The sequence below is a fragment of the Corylus avellana genome, chromosome 2, assembly GCF_965113065.1.
Source record: "Corylus avellana chromosome 2, dhCorAvel1.hap1.2, whole genome shotgun sequence".
NCBI lineage: Eukaryota > Viridiplantae > Streptophyta > Magnoliopsida > Fagales > Betulaceae > Corylus > Corylus avellana.
Window position 1 is genome coordinate 39,024,477 of NC_142491.1, and position 19,802 is coordinate 39,044,278.

The 19,802-nt window shown below is 34.1% G+C and overlaps 1 protein-coding gene across 1 annotated transcript; it reads right to left on the reverse strand.

Annotated features, from left to right (window-relative positions):
- Positions 1-13,398: 13,398 nt before the first annotated feature.
- LOC132167871 (Survival protein SurE-like phosphatase/nucleotidase) lies at positions 13,399-19,611 on the reverse strand. Its single transcript, XM_059578909.2, has 10 exons — positions 19,319-19,611; positions 18,786-18,880; positions 17,892-17,956; positions 17,455-17,498; positions 17,063-17,140; positions 16,606-16,759; positions 16,218-16,394; positions 14,970-15,029; positions 14,737-14,851; positions 13,399-13,698 (listed from the first exon to the last, which is right to left on the reverse strand). Exons 1-9 carry the CDS (start codon positions 19,447-19,449, stop codon positions 14,741-14,743), a joined length of 915 nt encoding a protein of 304 aa, XP_059434892.1. The 5' UTR covers positions 19,450-19,611; the 3' UTR covers positions 13,399-13,698; positions 14,737-14,740.
- Positions 19,612-19,802: the final 191 nt, after the last annotated feature.

Consider the following 19,802-nt stretch of genomic DNA (forward strand, 5'->3'; position numbering starts at 1 on the left):
AAACAAATTAAGGTGAAAAGGGCAATAGTGGTTTCCTTAAATATTTACGAAGTAACTAAAACTAGCAAATAGCCTGTTCTTCTGGTTGTCTTCTGTCGGTTACTCTAACTTCATTTGGGTAGAAGTAACGATGGATTGTGTCCACATGAAACCAAGGCAATTCAGAACTTGTACGTACTTGGGCATCAAGTAGTTTTTTTGTTTTTTTTTAAACCGATGACTAGACTAGACTAGGGATATATAATATATATAATAATATGCTCCATTGTTTTGCCCCTTTGGAAATTTCTGAGAAACTTGTATGAAAATTTTAAGCAAGGCCACTTCCAGGACAATGTAATAATGAATATTCCCGGCACTCGATCTATGTCTGTTTCTAACATTAACTGTGTGATATATGACACTATTTCTCACTATTTTTCTGTTTACTTGTCAACTTAAAAGGCAATGAAAAACTCCATCGTTTTTCCTCTCTTTTTTACTCCCTAAGAGTTTTGAGATCTTGTTGTAGAGCCAGGAAAATAATTTCCAAAATTTTCAAATTATGACTCCAACCATTCAAAGTAGACATATACAACTCTAAAGACTCTTTAACTTCTTGATATGTTATATTTGAAATTGCTCCGATCCACTAGGGAGATCATATATATATATATGGATTAATTAAGATGTCTAAATTAAAATTAGGTTGATCGAATATCATAAAAATTTAAGTAACTTAAGAGAGAGAGTGGTTGTAAGATGTACATATCCTGGACAGGTGAACTCAACATCTTAGACCATTCTGAGCGGGTGAACTCTACCTTCTTTCTTAAATTAGTCAATTTTTTTATGAAATTCAAACTTAATTATGATTTTGCACAGGTTTTCGATTTTAATTAGGCTTTAAGACTTGTCATATTGTCGAGTTGTATAGATATATAAATAAAATGCTGAAGAAATATTCTTAAAGTAAATCATCATAGGGAAAAGTTATCACGGCACAGTACTTTTTCCGTCTCGTTTTCATCTCTCTTTAGAATTTTCCTAATGAGTCGCAACATGTTCACCTAGTTGGACGCTATTTTAGTTTTTTTTTCCTAGTTATGTTCATGCCTCTTTTCCCACAATTGAAATTGGAAGCACAGTTCAGTCTCTTATTTTGTGATTGGTCAAATCTTTCGGTGTCGTTGGTTGTACATGAGGTATATGTATAATGTTTTTTTTTTTTTTTTTTAAATGTAAAATTTTTACTTACAAAAAAATAAATGCAATCGAGTCTCCTCTCCACTTGTAAATTCTCTAGCTAGTAAAAGTTGGGTCGAATGCCACGTGTCATGCCATGAATATTCACTCTAAATTTCCTTTTTTTTTTTTTACTTGTACGTACTCTAAATTTCTTTAGTAGGAGGAGAATCCGACTAAAGAGACAAAACGTGGGCTAGTTTTTTAAAAAAAACAAAGGAGACATGAGTGAAATGATATGTCGACCTGATCGAGCTATTCAATTATTGTCAAAAAAAAATTGTATTTATTTGACAACACAAACACCTTCATTCATTCATAGGATGTTGGTAAATTGCATGTTAACAGATGATAATAGAAAATTTGAACAGAATTTTAGCCATGAATGAAAGTAATATGTTGGTAATTAAATTGCAAGACTTGGTAAATTAAGTACATGTTGAGAAAATTATGGTACTAAGGATTTGTCATTACAATATTATAGCATGTCAGTTTTATAAAGAAGGCCATATGGAACATTCCGTCACTTCAAGCTTTAAATCCGTGCAATCAAAGTTGGTATACGACAAATTGGGTCGGAGGAAATATTTTCTTCAATTCAATCCATTAAATCAACGTGTCTCTAAAATGTATATATATAATTCTCATATATTCATACATACATATTTAATTTCGTTTTACATTTTTTATAAAGCAAGTAATTCTCACATATAATTTTAAACAGTATCAATTGAATACTTATTGAAAGGCCTCGATGCCGACAGGTTCTAGGAGAGCACGTTCATCAAAAAGCCAAGCTAACTTACAACAGCACAAAAAATCACATGTTATTGAGGGTCTGATAGCCTATAAGATCCGAGTGCACATTCATGAAAGGAATGCCGTAAGGCAAACAATTCCAAACGCTGACGCCAAAATATCATTTTACCATACTCTTGTTAACTTGAGTGTCGAAATGACTTCACCGAATTACACCAATAAACCCTTTCAAGACGTTCTCTTTATTGCAAGACTCATATTTTAAAAAGGCAATCTTGATGTCACCTAACACCAACAGGCAACAGCCGTTCCCTTCAACATTTGCACACAACAATGTTATAATTTTGTTTCTCATTTTTTTTCTTTTGTTTTTTTTAATTTGTTCGAACCCTTTGAAGTCGGAAAAGAAGTGGTGTAAAGCTGAGTGGTCTGTATACGTTGTGAAAAGGCAGCCAACGTGTCAAGTTGGCAGTGGAAGAAACGATCATTTCGGATTGGACTTTGGGCAACACAACTGAACAACTTTATTGTCTTCAAAGGACCGTTACAAAGAGAAATGAACGATGTTGACCACGACTCAAGGATTGCCACAAGTGGTTCGGGACCCATTATCTTTGTGACTGAATTATGGCCCCCGCCATTGAGAAAAATAAAAACAAAAAAAAAAAAAAAAGCTTATGTTCCATCTCCATAATGCATCATTTTGTAGGTTACCCACCACCGTTTCCTCTTAAGTCTTATCCTATTTTTTTTGGCAAAGCCAACAATATAGGGCAGTAGAGGTGGAACTAGGTGTATCATGTCTGGATAGTTTCCAAAGTTTAATTAAATTTTGGAAAAGCCGCAAAAGCCGGTTGAGAAAAAAAGCTTCTTCTTCTTAGATTGAGGTATTATAAAAAATTTAAAGTTCAATATATTAAATTGAGAGTTTTTTAACATTAAAGAAATAATGTCAAAATGCGTGGAAGTTCAGGAGATTTTGTAAAGTTTTCCTAAAATTTTTCTTAATTTTTTTTTTTTTTTTTAAAAATGATGTTACTCTCTAAAATTATTTTTTTACCCCTCAAATTTTATTTTATTTCTAGTTTCCTAAATTTAAGTTATACCCTTTTACGGTCAGAATAATTTTTTTATCATTTTTCTTTTATTTAAACGCGTTATTTATGATGAAAGAAATGAGATAATATATAGAACTTGAAGAGCCAAAAAGTGCAATTTAAATACAAACTGAGTAATTTGTTTAAAAAATTTTAAAAAAAATTAGGACTAACAATGGCCAACTTGCTCCTGGACTTCTAATTCAAAATTCATAACCATGTGTAGCAAAAGTTCAGCCTAACTATCAAAAATGGTTGTTCCAGTTGACAGGTGGGTGAATTGTTTTTGTTTAGGTTAACGTTGTTCCTGTTAATAGGAATTATGCCAATTAAGTAATTAATTGGCAATTTGTATTTATATCAGTTAATATATCCAACAATTTACCACATATATTATTTAATTACTGATGATAAAGATTGGTGAATATTTCTGGGAATGCTAAAAGCTGAGAAAGTACATATTCGATCACTAGCCAGAATTCATAATTTAATACGACAAATATATCACAGGTTGTTATAATGCTGTAGTCTTTTTTTTTTTTTTTTAATACATTTGTCGTTATCAATAATTGAAATAAACTGGCTTCATTGGTGCATGTAAACCTAATTAGGTTAGGTTAAATTTGAACAGGGAGGCTTAATCCTCCAACTGCCACTACATTTACCCAGAATTTAAAATCCCATGCTTTAAAGTTTAAACCAAGATTCTGGACCAAAAAAACAAAAAAAGATTAAAGGATTAAAGAATAAAGAGTGATAAGAGAAGAGAAAATTACAGTAGAAAACACTAATAATTCAAGTAAAAGTGTGTGTAATAATTGAATTTTGCCTTTAGGCTTTAAACTTTATGTGAAGGCGGTGAAATGACGGCATGATTAGACAACAAGTTATTTGATATTCAAGTTGTTAAACAACAAAAAAAATGTTTATTGCTATGAATGGTAAGAATGAGATCATAAATCAACTTTGATTGTCCTTAACCTAATGATGTCGATCAACCTCCACGGGTAGTAATTAACTTTGTTAATGACAAATCTTATTTGTCAAGATCAAATCCCATCTTGACGAACATATTTATATCATTGTAAAGGCTTTGTTTTATGTCATACATTTGTGCATGACACAAGCAGGAAAGATTACAACAAATAAAAAACACATAAAAATGGATCGACAGTTCAACAATAAGCCTCAATACAATAAAAAATAAAAAAAATTAAAGGAAATGGCCCAAATAAATGTCGCAACCCTATGCGTTTTTGACACAAACGATAAGAAGAATGACCTTCACTAAAGCGAATCAGAGACAGAACAATTAAGAAAACAACTAGTGTAGCTACGTACACGCCGGAATGAGAACTAAAGCAACGAAAGGGGCATTGATAGAGGTTGGATCAATTAAAGCCACATATAGGAGGCACCATCTTGGTGTTTCAAGAACACTTCAAAAAGATGTGCAATTTATAATGGGAGAATGGCGTGAATTATGAGTAATATAATGTTTCATTGGCCTTGAATCAATTTGTTAAGAAAAAAAAAAAAGTTAATGACGGGTGAATATTGTCACATCAATTCAATAAGATACGGAGAGAATGAGAATATAATATATAGTATATAGTATATAACATCAATAATAATTGTTGTTCTAAATGTTAATATAGGCAGCATCATAGCAGAACAAGCAGAGGGTCAACTTTGGGAGTAGGGAGTATCTCACTTCTGTGCATCTCCGTTTGGAGGCATTATGTGGTAGACACAAATGATGTTAAATGTTTTGCAGATCGGACGGTGACTGCAGACCTCATCAAGTCAACTTTTGGACTGGTGTATGTGTCTGAGACATGCTGATGGACCTGGTCCAAAGCAATGGTCAGGTTTGATGGGCCTGCCACAATTATACGGCTTGTCGTTTGCCACCACCATCAAATACATGCAAGTGAAACAACTTGTAACTTAGCGTATTGTTTTTACTATTTTTTTTCTTCATGCAATTAATGGGACAGGGACAGGCAGCGTGAAATTTAAGGATACACTTGATATATTAGAATGAGATTTTTTTATTTTTTTTTAATTAGTATAAATAAGAAAGAATATTATTAAGAATATGATAAACTGAAAAGGTATGGAATAATTGGTCATCATTTTAGTTTTGTCTCAGCTATTTGGAGATCCCATTGCCCTGCCAACCAAAGATATTCTTATTGTGCTGTATGTACTAACCAGCAGGTTGCTGCAATAATTTGTTTGTTGAATGAATGCAGATAGATCAAATTAATCTCAGCTTAGGGAATAACGGAAATGAATTGGAGAGTATCCCGTTAATTATAGTTTAGGGGTATTTTTGTCTTTTTACTTTTTGAGGAAACAAAAATACTCATCTAATATAACTAACTCGATATTCTCTAATTCATTTGAACTGGAGAATAACATTTTCAAGAGAATAATGATGGCGACCCAACCAAACTAGCTATAGAATAGCTCCATTTCTGCATATCTAAGTATTATAAAACAATACCACAAGGGTGGTAGTTGAGTTAGTAGAAGAATTCATTTCATCTGGCAGTTGAGTTGGTAGAAGAATTCATTTCATCTTAGTGGTCGCGTGTTCGAATCCGCTTGCGGTAGTAGATGCGTGAACCAGATGCTACTTTGAAGGGGCTCTACTGGTTCACACCTTTGTGGGGTTGTGGTGACGGGCTCGCCTTCCCAGACAGTAACTATGGCTCAAACCGGACATTTCACAGCGGGTGGGAACCCCGATGGTAACACCCAAGGGAAAAAACTACACTGGTCGCCCCTTCCCACCTTTTAATTAGAAAAAAAAAAAAAAGTATTATAAAACAATAATGTTTATAGTAATAATTTTTTTTTTTTGGAAAGCTAATAGATCACTACTCTAAGTCCAAGGTATAATCGATTCACTAGCACGATTCTTAATTTTTCCAACCAATTCCACGGGTCTGTTGTTGTTTTTGTGTTTTTTTTTTGTTTTCAATTAGACCAGTCTTATCATATTTTTCACCAAATTCCTAATATAAAAAATGTAAAATCTTAATTATATCTCCAAAAATGATCAAAAACGAAAAAAAAAAAAAAACCATGTTATTGGGCTCCATTCTCTTTTATTATTATTATTATTAAATTATTATAAAACTTGATGATATAGCAATTAAAAATAGCTCTTAGATCAGGACTTATAAAAAATAAAAATAAAAATTCAAAGGGTTATTTTTTACTAAATAACATTACTCTTTCAAAATTGTTTTGGTCCTACCCATTCAGTTGGGCTTGCTTGTAGTAATCGGATATGTGGCTGGGCTCGGTGAGAGTACCCAACCTTTAACAGTATTGGGGTGATCACTTGACCCAAGTCACCAGCCCAAAATCATATGAACCTTGCTCCATTCTTGTTTTTGCAGATCTAAAAGCTCATTAAAATATGAGCCCAAACAATTCAACCAATCAAAACGGGTTTGGTTTGGGTATTTGGAGGTGTTAAACTTCAATCTATCCCAATTAAAAAAAAAAAAAAAAAATTGAAATTCACTCTACAGTATGGAGCTTCACTCAATTGACCCCAGCTACAGCAACATTTTTTTTTTTTTGTATTGTTGGGTTTTTTTCAAGGATTCTTACAAACTGGTTGGAAAAAATTATTCCAATATAGTCTATATAAAGGATATGTGTCACTTTATATGTGAGAAACACATATTTTTTAATTAAAATTTATGGTTAAATACCTTATTCCTTCTGTAGTTTAACCTTATTCCCCCTTTAGTTTAACTTCTTTATTTTTTGCCTCTTATGATTTATGTTTTATCACATGAGGTACCTCTGGTTTGCCTAAAAACGGAGATGATACCTCCGTCTAAATTTCATCCATTGATGGAACGTCACATTAGCACCAATAACAAATTGACGTACATGTGTCCATATAATAAATTAAAAAATATTGAAAAAATTATATTTAATTAAATTAAATAAAAAATAAAAAAAAAGTTTAGCCACCCCCTTTGGCTCCTTGGGGAGACCAAGCCACCCCCAAACCGGCTAGATGGGGGTGGCCATGCAGGCCACCACTAATGGGTTTGGGGGTGGTTTCAACCACCCCCTTTGGCTCCTTATGGCTAGTTTGGGGGTGGCTCGGATGGCCACCCCCAAATGGCCAAGGGGTGGCCGTATTAAATATAATTTTTTTAATGTTTTTATATTTTTTTAAAAAAATATTATTTTTTAATTAATTATATGGACACGTGTCAATTTGTTATTGGTACTAACATGACGTTCTGTCAAATTTTATATGAAATTTAGACGGAGGTACTATCTCCATCTTTAAGCAAACCAGAGATATCTCTTATGATAAAAAGTAAACCCTACCGGCAAAAAATAAAGAAGTTAAACCATATGTAAAGGATATGGTTAAAAAAAGCATATGCTTCTTATATGTAAAGGACACATGCCACTTTTATAAAATAGATTCGAAGAATTTCCTCCAATCTAGTTTGAAGAAAAACTAACAGTATTTCAATGTTATATGTTCCTCCAATTTTGACTTGTACATTTTTGGGATTTGCCTATGCATTAATAGGGCACCGCATTTAGAGGGTACATAAGTTTTTTGTTATTTAACCAAAAAAAAAAAAAAACTGATATTATTGGGATTACGAATGCTACGATTCTTCTTGGTGTTCTCTTAATATTCCCATGGTTCTACATAAATATTATTATTTTTTTTATTATTATTATTTTTTTAGAAAACAATATCCACGTAAGAACCAAGAGAACACCAGAAAGAACCGTAATATTTTTCTATTGGGATAAGGTGTGTTCATAATCGTGCATTAGCATAGAAAAGGGATCCCTCATCCTCGTATTAAACTTCGACAATGATAATATATATTAAAATATAATTAAACAGTGGTAGTTTTGTGAATGGGATAGATTGTTTGATTCTAACCATATGTGATTGGGATGTAAGAGAGGGTCAAGAAGGCCTTTTAACATCAACCCAAGGAAGCCATAATTGATATGGCAACAAGAACTAAAAAAAAAGGGTTATTGTTGTTTTCGACCAATTTGTTTGATTCTAATTAACCATGCTCTTTTTGTCTTGGAAGTTTATTATTGAAAATAAATAAATAAAATAAAATAAAAGTATCGAGATTAGTTCTTAGATTTATCATGGAATTTCTGTAGAATAAGGATTAATATTATACAATTAAAGTCACCACAATCAAAATAAGCAGAAAATAAAATCAATACAGAGACTTAGAGACAAAGTGAAAACCTTTTAAAAACAGTAAAACTACTACTATGGGGCCAGCTAACCCCAAAGATATCTACTATAGAAAATTTGTGTTACAAATTTATCTATTCACAAAAAAAATTTGTAATTCATGACTCAATTTTGCAACCCAACAAACGACCCTATTCACTTATCACCGTAGTTGCTCCAAAACCTCTTGCCTCTTTCTACAAGGATCATCTTTAATTACGAACCTCATCCATTACAACAAAGAACTCTAGTAGCTAAAGGTTGTTTTGTGGTTTGATTGATGAAACAGAAGGAGAACGCGCGATTAAATTGTTTAAGAACAATGAAAAATCACCTTTGGGTTTTCAGAAAGTTTTGGCTTAAGTCAACTACGACAATTAAAAATCTCAGCAGCCGATTCAATCGAATGAGGTTTAAGTTCGTTCGATTGAACTTTTAGGGTTTCATGAATTTAATCTCTTCAATTGACCGACATTTCACCAAAGCTCTCAGGTTTTAGTATGGAATCATGGTGCAGCACTTTGCTCAAACGAGATCCAATCGACCTTTCCACCAAACCTCTCAAGTTTTAGTACTAAGACTTGATGAATTGATTCTGTTCAACCAAGCTTTCAACGAAAGCCTTATAAGCTTCAATCTTGACTTTTCTTAAGCCACATTTTGATCTTGACTTAACTCTAAATCTAAAACTTATAACATAATATATTTGGACATTGAACTTTGCCAACACTTAATTAAATCCTAACAATTATCATATTAATAAACATTTCTCCGTATTCTATTCATGTTCCAATTTATTCAAGAAATAGGCAACTCTCTCTCTCTCCTTTTTTTCTTTGTTTTTTGTTTTTTTATTTTTTAAAGCTTTCAGCATGATCACATGCCAAATTTATGAGTGAACCAACGATTGAATCAGCAAGCAAGCTACTTCTGACACCAACACTTTTAAGGCACCCCCCCCATGGGACAGGTGGACTTATGGAGAAGAGATCCTTGTAGGAGACTCCTGTGTTTTCTTTAAGAAGACGAGATGACCAAAAATAGAAAATAAGTAGCCCGCGGGCGGGTGACTATCCAAAAACGTATACAGTAAGGATAAGATCACCGGCAAAACCCATTTTAAGTGAAAAAAAGGGATACACTAAGAAGGGATTGTGGTGGGAAGTACTGTGAAAAGTATTGCTGAATTGGTGTGGTGCCTTCTGCTACAAGGCAAAAAGGGTTTGACAAAGACATTGCACCAAGAACAAAATGTGATACGCATGATTGGTCTGCAAGGGAATGTAAATTAAAATGTCGTAGGAAATGTAACCTAAAATATTCTTCACCCTTGTCTAAGCAAAACCAACAGTTACCCTTCTCTTAAACTCCTCCCATTGCTTTAACCTACACTACCACACACCCACTTCTCCTAATGGGGTGGCTCCAATCGCTCTTCTCCCCATTGAAGAAGCTGTGGTTTCGCATGAATTCAGCTCAAAGAAAGAGTAAGTCATTTCAATTCAAGCTTTTACTTATGAGTCCATTTTTCTCCCTATTGCTTGAAACCCATCACAGAGATGCAGCACAGGCAGAGGCACTACTTTGTTCCTTTCTTTGTTTCGTATTCTTTTCCTGCATTGCTTCATTTCTTCCCGTGTCTTTTATTTACATCGTTTTTCGTCTTGGGTTTTTTCAGGAAGAGGAATATACATTTTGTACGAGGATGTCAAATCCTGCCCCTATGAAGATGTCCATGTGCTATGGTCAATCCTAGTGGAGTCACATACACCATTGCCATCAAAAAATGCGGTCTCTTATGCACAGAGTTGAATGTGAGAAAGTTTCAGTTATTTACAATTTTCGTTTCTGTCAAGTTCCAGTGTACAGAAAAATATTTATGACGTTTTTACTTATATAAAAAGTTTTCTTTGTTTTTTGGGCTTCTTGATTACTTCAATATATCAGCTCATTATCCGGATCTTTGAATGTTTATATAACGTTTTCCTTGGCTCTAAATCTTCAAGAGCCTTTTCTTCTATTTACATGTTCTAAATGCTAAACCTATTTCTCTCAGTTCCTCTTTTTTTTTCTTCTGTTTTTTCTGTTTTTTTTCTTTTTCTTTTATTATTTTATATATTTTTGTGGCGAGGGAGGTGGGGGAAGATAATGACTCTATATCTAGAACCACTGGGGTAAAGGGGTAGTTTGTTTCTACTTGTAAAATGGCTTCTTATTGTTGCTTCGTCTGTTTCCAGTAGTTGAGGTGGCAGTTTATTCCTTCTTTTCATAGACTTTAGGAAACTTTCTTGAAGATGACACGCGACAACTACAGAATCGATGGACAACCGACACGATTCTTATGTTTGCCGACGAACCTTAAGCAATCTCAATGGCGCAGTTGATTTTCATTCTAGGAACCCAGCTGAGAGCAATTTTTTAATGATAAATTAATGAAATGGTTCTCTTGAACATATATACCATTGAAATAAATGGACAAACATATAATAAACAGAGTGATCAGATAATTATAAAATACCCATAAAGGATATAAAAAATAGATGACATTTGATTTTGTCTAATAATAATAATAATAATATAATAGCTTAGGTTGAGTCCTCGTGTAGCAAAAATAATATAAATATTCGTTAGCATCTCATAATCGAGTGTTGGATCTACGCTGGGAATAAGATTAGGACTTGATAACCTTCGTGAAAACCCTGGTTCAAGGGAAAGGTTGGTCATCCAATTGAAATAAAAAATGAGAACATAAGATTTTAAAAATAAGTTTGACTCGGTAAAAACTTTGGTCAGGTTTTAATTAATTAATTTATTTTTTGTTGGCATCTTCACTAGAAGGGAGAAAAGGATGGGAGATTCGAACTAATGACTTTTATTTCATGAAGTGTGATCTCCAACCGAATGAGCTACCCATTGGGAACTAATTGGTTTTAATTTAAGTGAGATATTAGATTTTATAGATTTAATAGTAAATGTTGTAAGGGAAAAGTACACTTTATCCCCCAAAGTTTGGGACGATTTTCAATTCGATCTCTAATGTTTCAATTTTTGCAATGCACCCTCCCAAACTTGTAATTTTTTTTTTTTTCAATTCGACCAATGTCATCCCAAAATTCTCATATTGCCCCTAATTTATTTATTTATTTTTTATAAAAAAAAATTAAAAAAAAATATATTCGCACCATCTGGCCAATTTTGCACTCCCCCCCCCCCCCCCCCCCAATTTTTTTTTTAATAAAAAATAAAAAAATAAAATTAGGAGCAATATAGGAATTTTGGGATGACATTGGTCGAATTTAAAAAAAAATTTGCAAGTTTGGAGGGTGCATTGCAAAAATTGAAACATTAGTAATCAAATTGAAAATCACCCCAAACTTTGGGGTGCTAAAGTGTAATTTTCCCATGTTGTAATATAGTAAATATATTACCACGTCATTCAAAAATTTTAAATTACGTGATACCATACATAATGTTAGAAGTAACAAAATAAAATCTTAAGATCTTAAACATAAAAATAGAGGATCTTATTCTTTTATGGTGTGTTGTAAGCAACAATTAAATCTAACCTTTCGGTAAATTTCATATAAAAAACTGAAAAACGTTGTACCGACTTCAAATACCAATTAATGCGAAATTAACAAATACGAGACAATAAACAATTCAATCACCAAAATATGTAAAGCAGTAAATTACGCAGACACAAATATTTTGGTGACGAAGATGAAACTTTTTAGAAATCGATCTAAAAGTAAAACCTCTCAATTATAGCAAAACCCAAGAAATCGCTATCAAAAAATATTCAGAGATTACAGACACTATGAATACTTACAAACTGATGCAAGACCTTAACTCTATAAGATCGACAAGCCTATAACTCGTCTACTTGCTCACAATCTTCTTCAACGTGATTTTCCTTTACCGAATCCTTTCTATAGACTTCTCAATCATAGCACCAAATCAAACTAACAAATACTCTAAGAGGAACGATTTAGCTCACAACATAAACTTTCTCTTAGTACAGCCTTTGATGAACTCTATGGTAGAAATTCGTATATTTCTCTCTCTATAAAGATGTAATTATAACATCTACAAAACCCTAAACTTTGGCCCACATAAAAACACGTTTTGAGCATAAAACCTACGGGCCGTCTGGACGGGGTAAGTGCCTGTCTGAATGGGACCTTGCGATGACGGGAAAACTGAGTTGCTGCTTTTGCTGTCCGAACAGCCTAGCTCCATGCCCAGACAGCCATGCGTTGGGGGAAAACTGAGTTGCTGCTTCTGCTGTTCAAACAACCTAGCTCCATGTCCAAACAACCACCGCGGTGATTTTCAAGTTTCTTTGGAACTTTGGTTTTGAACACCGAATTAGCCAACAAAAACTAACAAAAACCATTTTCACCTTTCATCTATTTAGGTAGTACAAATAATGACTATTACATTAAGAAAATAAATAGTTTTATTGAAAATAAAAAAATGAGAAATGAAATAGCTTTAAAATAACCATGGGCAATGGGAATGGTTATTGATCATCATATCATATACTCTAACGCCAAAGCTATTTTATTCCACCTTCCATTCTTAATAAAAGCTATTCTTTTTTCTTTTTCTTTTTTTTCTTTTTTTTCTTTTTTTTTTTTGGTATTTTTTTGGTACAAAAGATAACCTTGGAGTTTCTAAAGCCTTCTTTGTGCTATAAGCAAATTCAACCTTGAAGAAGCTCTATAAGATACGAACCTTCAAAAGCCATTATCTTCCATTCTGGAAGTTGTATAATTGAATTTGCTAGACTTTGATGACCGATTCAACAATTCCAGCCTTTGGCAAACCCAACCTTCAATATCTAGTAAAGCTGGGTTAGGTAAAAGTCTGTCACGCTCACGATTCATGTGCTCATCTTATTGCATACGTTATTGAATAAAGCATATTATTATTTTGGGAAACCTGTGATGAATTAGCAGAATGATTTCTAGTACAAATTAATGAAGGTAAGTTAACCGTCAGCATCGCTTATTTTGGAATTTTGAACTAGAAACACACCTCACATAGATGGGAAATAATTTGGCAGTTTTTCGTAAATTTAAATAAGTCAAAGCGGCTATCAAACTAATCAATTGAAATGTAACAGATTAAAGAAAGTCTATTTCCCACTTAATCATACAAATTAAGGTGGGTTTGGAAAAGCCTTTCGGATGTTCTTAACAGTGATATCAGCAGAAACACAACCAAACTTTGGCAATTAGAAGGCAGTGAAACAATGATAGCATCTGGAAGAAGAATCCAAAGGAATTATTTGAGCAGTACTTTGTTTAGTTCGCCCTTTCAATAGGATTAAAATGAATAATCCTGCATAATTCAACATTTTTGTTCAAAAGAAAACAGAGAGATATTAGACATCTAATGCTCTTACGGATAATTCAGCATTTTCTTTCCATTATCATTTATTTAAACTATCAAACACAAATTAGAATTTTGTGGGATAAAAATGTACAAGTTGAGAAAATTATAGGGAACTTTTCCTATTGAAACTCAAAATATGATACTCTAACACCTTTCTTCTCTCTTTTTTAAAATCTGGTATAAAAATATCGACAAATAAGAATGCTATCACACGAATCTTATCAGTACAGACTTAATTAAGTCACCAGTTTAGCAAAATATTTGCAGTTGCTGTTGCCTTGTATACTGCATTAACAGTGGCGGAGCCAACACTTCGTCTTTTGTTGTTTGGGGGTGGGGATTAAATATTATTTGCTTTTTCAGATTTAGGGTTACTAGAGGTTTTTCTAATTTTAGAGATGTTTCAGGGTTTTTTCAGCTTTTTTGTAGAGTAAGAAGGCACTTTTTCAATTTTTTTGGGATTCCGGGGGGGACTTTTTTTCAGACATTTAGGGATATTTTAAAGTTTTTTGGGGAGCTAGAGGGGTTTTGTTTTAAATTTTGAAGGGAAGAAAGGGATAATTTTTAAAATTTTGACAGGACCAAGGGAAACTTTTTCACTTTCTCTGAGAGAGCTAGGGGTTTCTCACATTTTTTGGAGGCCATGGTCCCCACCGCCCCCGGCGGCCCATGTGTATTATACTATTATTTGTCCTACCACTTCAAGTGTTAAAATAGCATTCTCCAACAACCTAATAAAATTTTGTTCAGCATGAAATGACTGGGCTGAATGGAACAACAGGTACATCTACCACTGCCGCTACTGATATTTTAGAATCAAGCTATCAAATAAATAGCAAACACATGAAACCTATAATTCCACCAAGATGGACGCATTATCAAGTATGTCAACAAACATTTATGATGATGTAATAGTGCTGGTCACAGAAGAGTGTAAAAGGAAACTTATATAGGCTGAAGTGACTTACTACAAGGGGATCTTACCGCATTATAAGGCTGATGAAGAGGGACGTCCAGCCACACTTGGCAGCCAATCTTGAAAGAAGGCCTGGCAGTCTTTGTCTGCAGGCGAGAGGGCTGCAAGAGGAGTGACAGTAATCTGAAATAAAATCACGATACCAAGTTAGTGGTGGCCTGCATAGAGCTTTTAACCAAGCAAAGCTAATGTGGCTGCAATAAAATTATGCAGATAAAGTTTATCAATCAAATCTACATACATATCCTTCCAAAAGAAATTTGTGGTCTGTATCATCATCTTCAATTTGGGCACCCCTCACCTACAACAGTCAAAAACTGGAATCAAAATTTTAAGCAGAAAACAGTGGAATGCTCAAAATCAAGCAAAAAAGCAGGAAGATTGATGTCCTCCAAAATAGGCTTTCTAAAAAAAGATAGTAGGTTTCCTGCATGTTTATAGTAAGTAACTCAAAATCATTCATTATCCATTTTGTTCCAATTAAGTGTTTTAATCACGTTGCATCCAAAAGCATTAGTCATTAGATGAAACGATATGGATCAGCAATTTTACAATAACCACGGTATGTAACATCCAGTACACCATCCAACAGAATCCCATTCTATTCCTCAGAAGGAAATTATTGAATATACTGGGTGGGTGGAATTTAGGGCCACTATTTCTGTAAGTGGCTTCCTCTATCTATGAACATGGAGCTCCTAGCATTGCTTTGTGTTTCTCTCCTTTTCTACTAGCACGCACCATTGCTGACATTTTACTTTTTGGAATTTACACTTTAACATTACTCCATAAAACATGGAATTAAAGCATGTGTGATTCACGTGACCTGCAGCCAGTTACATCATTCCACGAAGTTATTTAGTTTAAAACCATCGATTTACAGCCTCATCTTCATCCATAAAAGTAACAATACCAATGATAATCATAATAATAGTAAAGTGGTTTTTCCTCTCTCTCTCTCTCTCTCTCTCTCTCTCACTCACAATAAACCCATGCTTCAAAAATCATGTAGAGAAAAGAAAGGCAAAATACTCATGATGAAAAGATTGAAACTTCTGCTTTGAACAAACCCAGGAGAAGCCTTTCTTTTTCCAATCGACGCTGCATCTGTTATTTCTGAGTTCCTAACTTTTGAACATCTTCATGACACAAAAGTGATAAATACTAGAACTCCTAATCAAGTCTATGTTTACAGGTCTATAAGGCTTGGTCAATAGGGCGCTTGGTTTATGTTGGTGAAATTGGCAAATAACTATCTTGATTAACTTTTTGAATTTGTTGTTCAGAATGGTTAAGAACAAAGTAATTTTGAGCAACATGGAAGTGGGATAAGTATGAAATAATAACATTTGCTTTTAAACAGAAAAAAAGGTAAGAAAATGAAATACAGAAGAGTTCAGGGAATATGAGAGTAAAGATCAACTTAGTAAAATAATTGGACAATGAGTTCACAATATAAAGAGGCTAATAGATACAGAAAAGAACATACTTCCCTCTTGAACAAAAGATGTTCTGGCGACAAACTTGAAGATTCAGTTTCTGCCGATTCTTCTGAGTTAGCCTCCATGGTCATAGTTGATAACATTTTTCCTCCTTCCATGTTAGAAGTAACTTGCTTCCATCCCATCATGAACATACCCTTACCCTGCTTAGTCAGCTTATACCCCTTTTCGAGGTGCATGAGACAAACCAAAACAACATTACAACCACATATTAATCAAAGCATAAGAAAACACTACCATTGTTATCATGAAACAATCAAATATAATCCAAGCAGTCCCAAATTGATGACTCATAGCTAAATGAATTAACCACAACTGAGTAATAAGATTAGCCCCTTCTTCATAAGGCTATGCACTCAAATAGTTTAAATATACCTTATGATTAGCAACATCTGTCGGTAGATCTATATTCAGAAAACATCTTTGAGGATAAGTCTGATTCCTGACCTCAGCCAGAATTGCACTTATGATTGGTAAACAGGCCTCAGCAGCAAGTGTATAGTCATGAATATTACTCTTACCCCCAACCCTGAACGTCAAGAACTCAAATCACTCATATAGGAGAAAAGGACCCTTATAATGGTAGTGAGATTATTAAGGGTGAAATATAAGACAGCTGAAAGAATTCTTAGATGAAACACAATATGGCCAATTTTTTTTTTTTGTTTTTTTGGGTGCTTTCTCCCTCACTGCTCTCTCTGTTTACAGTTGCCCAGTTTTTTTCCTTTTCTTTTTCTCTCACTCTCCTGTTTTTATTTTTTTATTTTTTTTTATTTTTTATTTTTATTATTCATAATATGTAGGATATTGGCATATGTATGTGCTTACATACCAGTCATATGATATAGACACAGAAGGTAAACCATTGAAAAAGGCCTCTCGAGCACCAGCTACTGTGCCAGAATAAACGCTGCAGTTCCACACAAAAGCAATCAATAAAAATATGAACATAACCAAGCCAAAGAAATAAAATTACTTTGTAAAACAGAACTCCAGCAAGGACACTAGCTACTTGAATGGAGACAGTGGGTCATAATGGGTGTATTTTGAAATCTCATGAGACTAAAATCACTTGATTTCGTTTTTAAACAGTTTCAGAAGAACATGCTTCCTTGTGATTAGGTGTGCTTGGATATCATAAGAGAATCACTTTAATTTCCTGATAAGAAAGGGGCATCTTCACAGTCCAGAATTTCAAAGAGATGTACACAAAAGAAGACTAACATGTGATAACCACAGTTGCTGCCCATGTTTATGCCACTGACTACCTGTGTGCAGAAATGGGAAAAAATTAGCCAGTAATGAAAGTAAAATAACTTTAATTACATAACTTCTAGTCAAATGGACCCTACTTTGAGTTTCAAGTGTTTGCACAAGCATTTTGTCCAACTCAGAAGATTTGTTACCCATCAAAAAAAAATCCAAATATCTAAATTCAGAGTAATGATTGCAGCTCCCCGTTGAGATGTCCAAGAAAGTTGAGAGAGAGAGAGAGAGAGAGAGAGAACAATATCCAAGTTTTAAGCCCTCTATACAGAGAAATTGAAATTAGCCAGATGGAAGCATCATAAGGGAAAAACAATCTTAGCATATAAGTTAATCCTCTCTAGCAATGCAACCAATGAAACTTCCATAACCACACACTAAAGCCAGAGATATACCAGATCAGCAATAATAGGAAATAGTGCTTGGGAGATTCCCAAAGAAGTACAGTCAGCCGGAGTCCCTGCAAATCATATGCAAAATTTGAATCTTGTGAAAAAGTGTTAAGACCTACCAAAGAAATGCACTAATACTTCAAATTGAATATATTAATTAATTATTAGTAGTCCGAATGGGTGGATCATGCCTCAGTATCAAAATATTTTAAACAGAAAACTTGTGGCTACACTCTGCAGATGTATTTGGTAGTATTAGCTGAAACATGTTAAACAGTACAATACAACTATCTCCACCAATTTGGTCTTTTTTAGAACCCAAAGCTTTACCCTTCTAATCAATTGAAAGCTGATATAAAGTAAGTGCATTGCTCTAGGCCTATGGTGGTCATTACAGTAGAACCAAAGCTATTTTATACATACACACTGTGTGTGTGCACGCGCACACGCCTGAGGGCGTGTGTGTTTGCAAGTATATTCCTTAATCCCCTTCTCTTCATTCAACTACCTCAATCTCACTTGCTCTGCGCTACGAGCAAAAAGATTTGGAAAAAAAAATCTGCTTTCTAGAAAAATTGATCAAGCTCCTAAGGTAATGATTTCCTTACAAATATCCGAAGAATACAAAGATTTACTTTCCAGTTGACATACAACAGGAAAGTACTTCAAATATGATCACAAAGCTCTACCCTTACACAGCAATATTATATCATCAAAATTTTGATACTCTACATAAAATTCATAATATATCTACTGATTCAATATGTTCTTCTAATGTATTATGATATTGAGTTCAGATTCCACTGGCTATGAAGATACGATGATATTAGCTCAAACTTGAAAAGTACTGGAAGTTGTGAATGAACATGAATGAAATCAATGGAAAGCACTACAAACCGGAAACCGCAAAGGCTGTTGCTCCATCAATATCTACTCGTTTGGCAGAGACTGGGTGACGCCAAGTGATGCCATGACTAACAGCTGACTTTTCCCTGAAAATGGCGAAAATACAGATATAAGACTCGCACGAATCCATAGTGAAGGGTCTGAAGACTCAGTTCAAGCAAATGGATCTCCATACCAATACAAATTACCATGCACGCTAGCACATGAGAGGCCATTTATATATAATAACAGTTAAATTTATAAAATCAAAGCCACACACCCATAGACTAAGACTCGCACAACAAAATTCCGATTAACAGAATCGAAGAGAGCTAAAGCACACAGAAGCCTCATTAATTACAACATCGCCATCGTCTCAGTAGGTAGGTGAGACTTTGCCGTACAATTTTTCTCGACAGAATATACGACCGTTGAAACGAATCCGGAATTAAAATAATCAGCGCTTAGAATTTCGAGAATCCAAAGCTAAAAAATGAATATATTAACCAAACAAAGGCAAATAGATTACGCAGATAGCTACGTACGAATCAGGAGCGCAGACTTGAACATTGTAGCGATCCGTGGAGACGATGGCGCGAACCAGGGCTCGCAGGCCTGGCGCGTCGATGCCGTCGTCGTTGGTCACCAGGATCGTCGGAACGTAGCCTTGTTCCATTTTTGGTCTAAGAACTTAAAGCAAAGAGGAAGAGAAAGCGGTAATTGGTTTGAGCTTTGAGAGAGTGACGAAGAGACTGTACTTGTACACGTACTGAATTGTTCTTTTTCAGAGAGACGGGTTTGTGACGAATGGGCGCGTTTTGCGTACGCAGGGCTAAATCTACGTTTATTCGATCGATCGATTTTTATAGATCCTAAATTAGTAATTACAAATCGGTGTGAAAATGCAAATGCGAACACAGATAATAAAGATATCCGCATTGGCAAAATGTGAGTAATGATCTTTGTTTTGATATCTATATTCGCATTATATGATTACTATTTCACATCCACGCAGATAATACGAATATT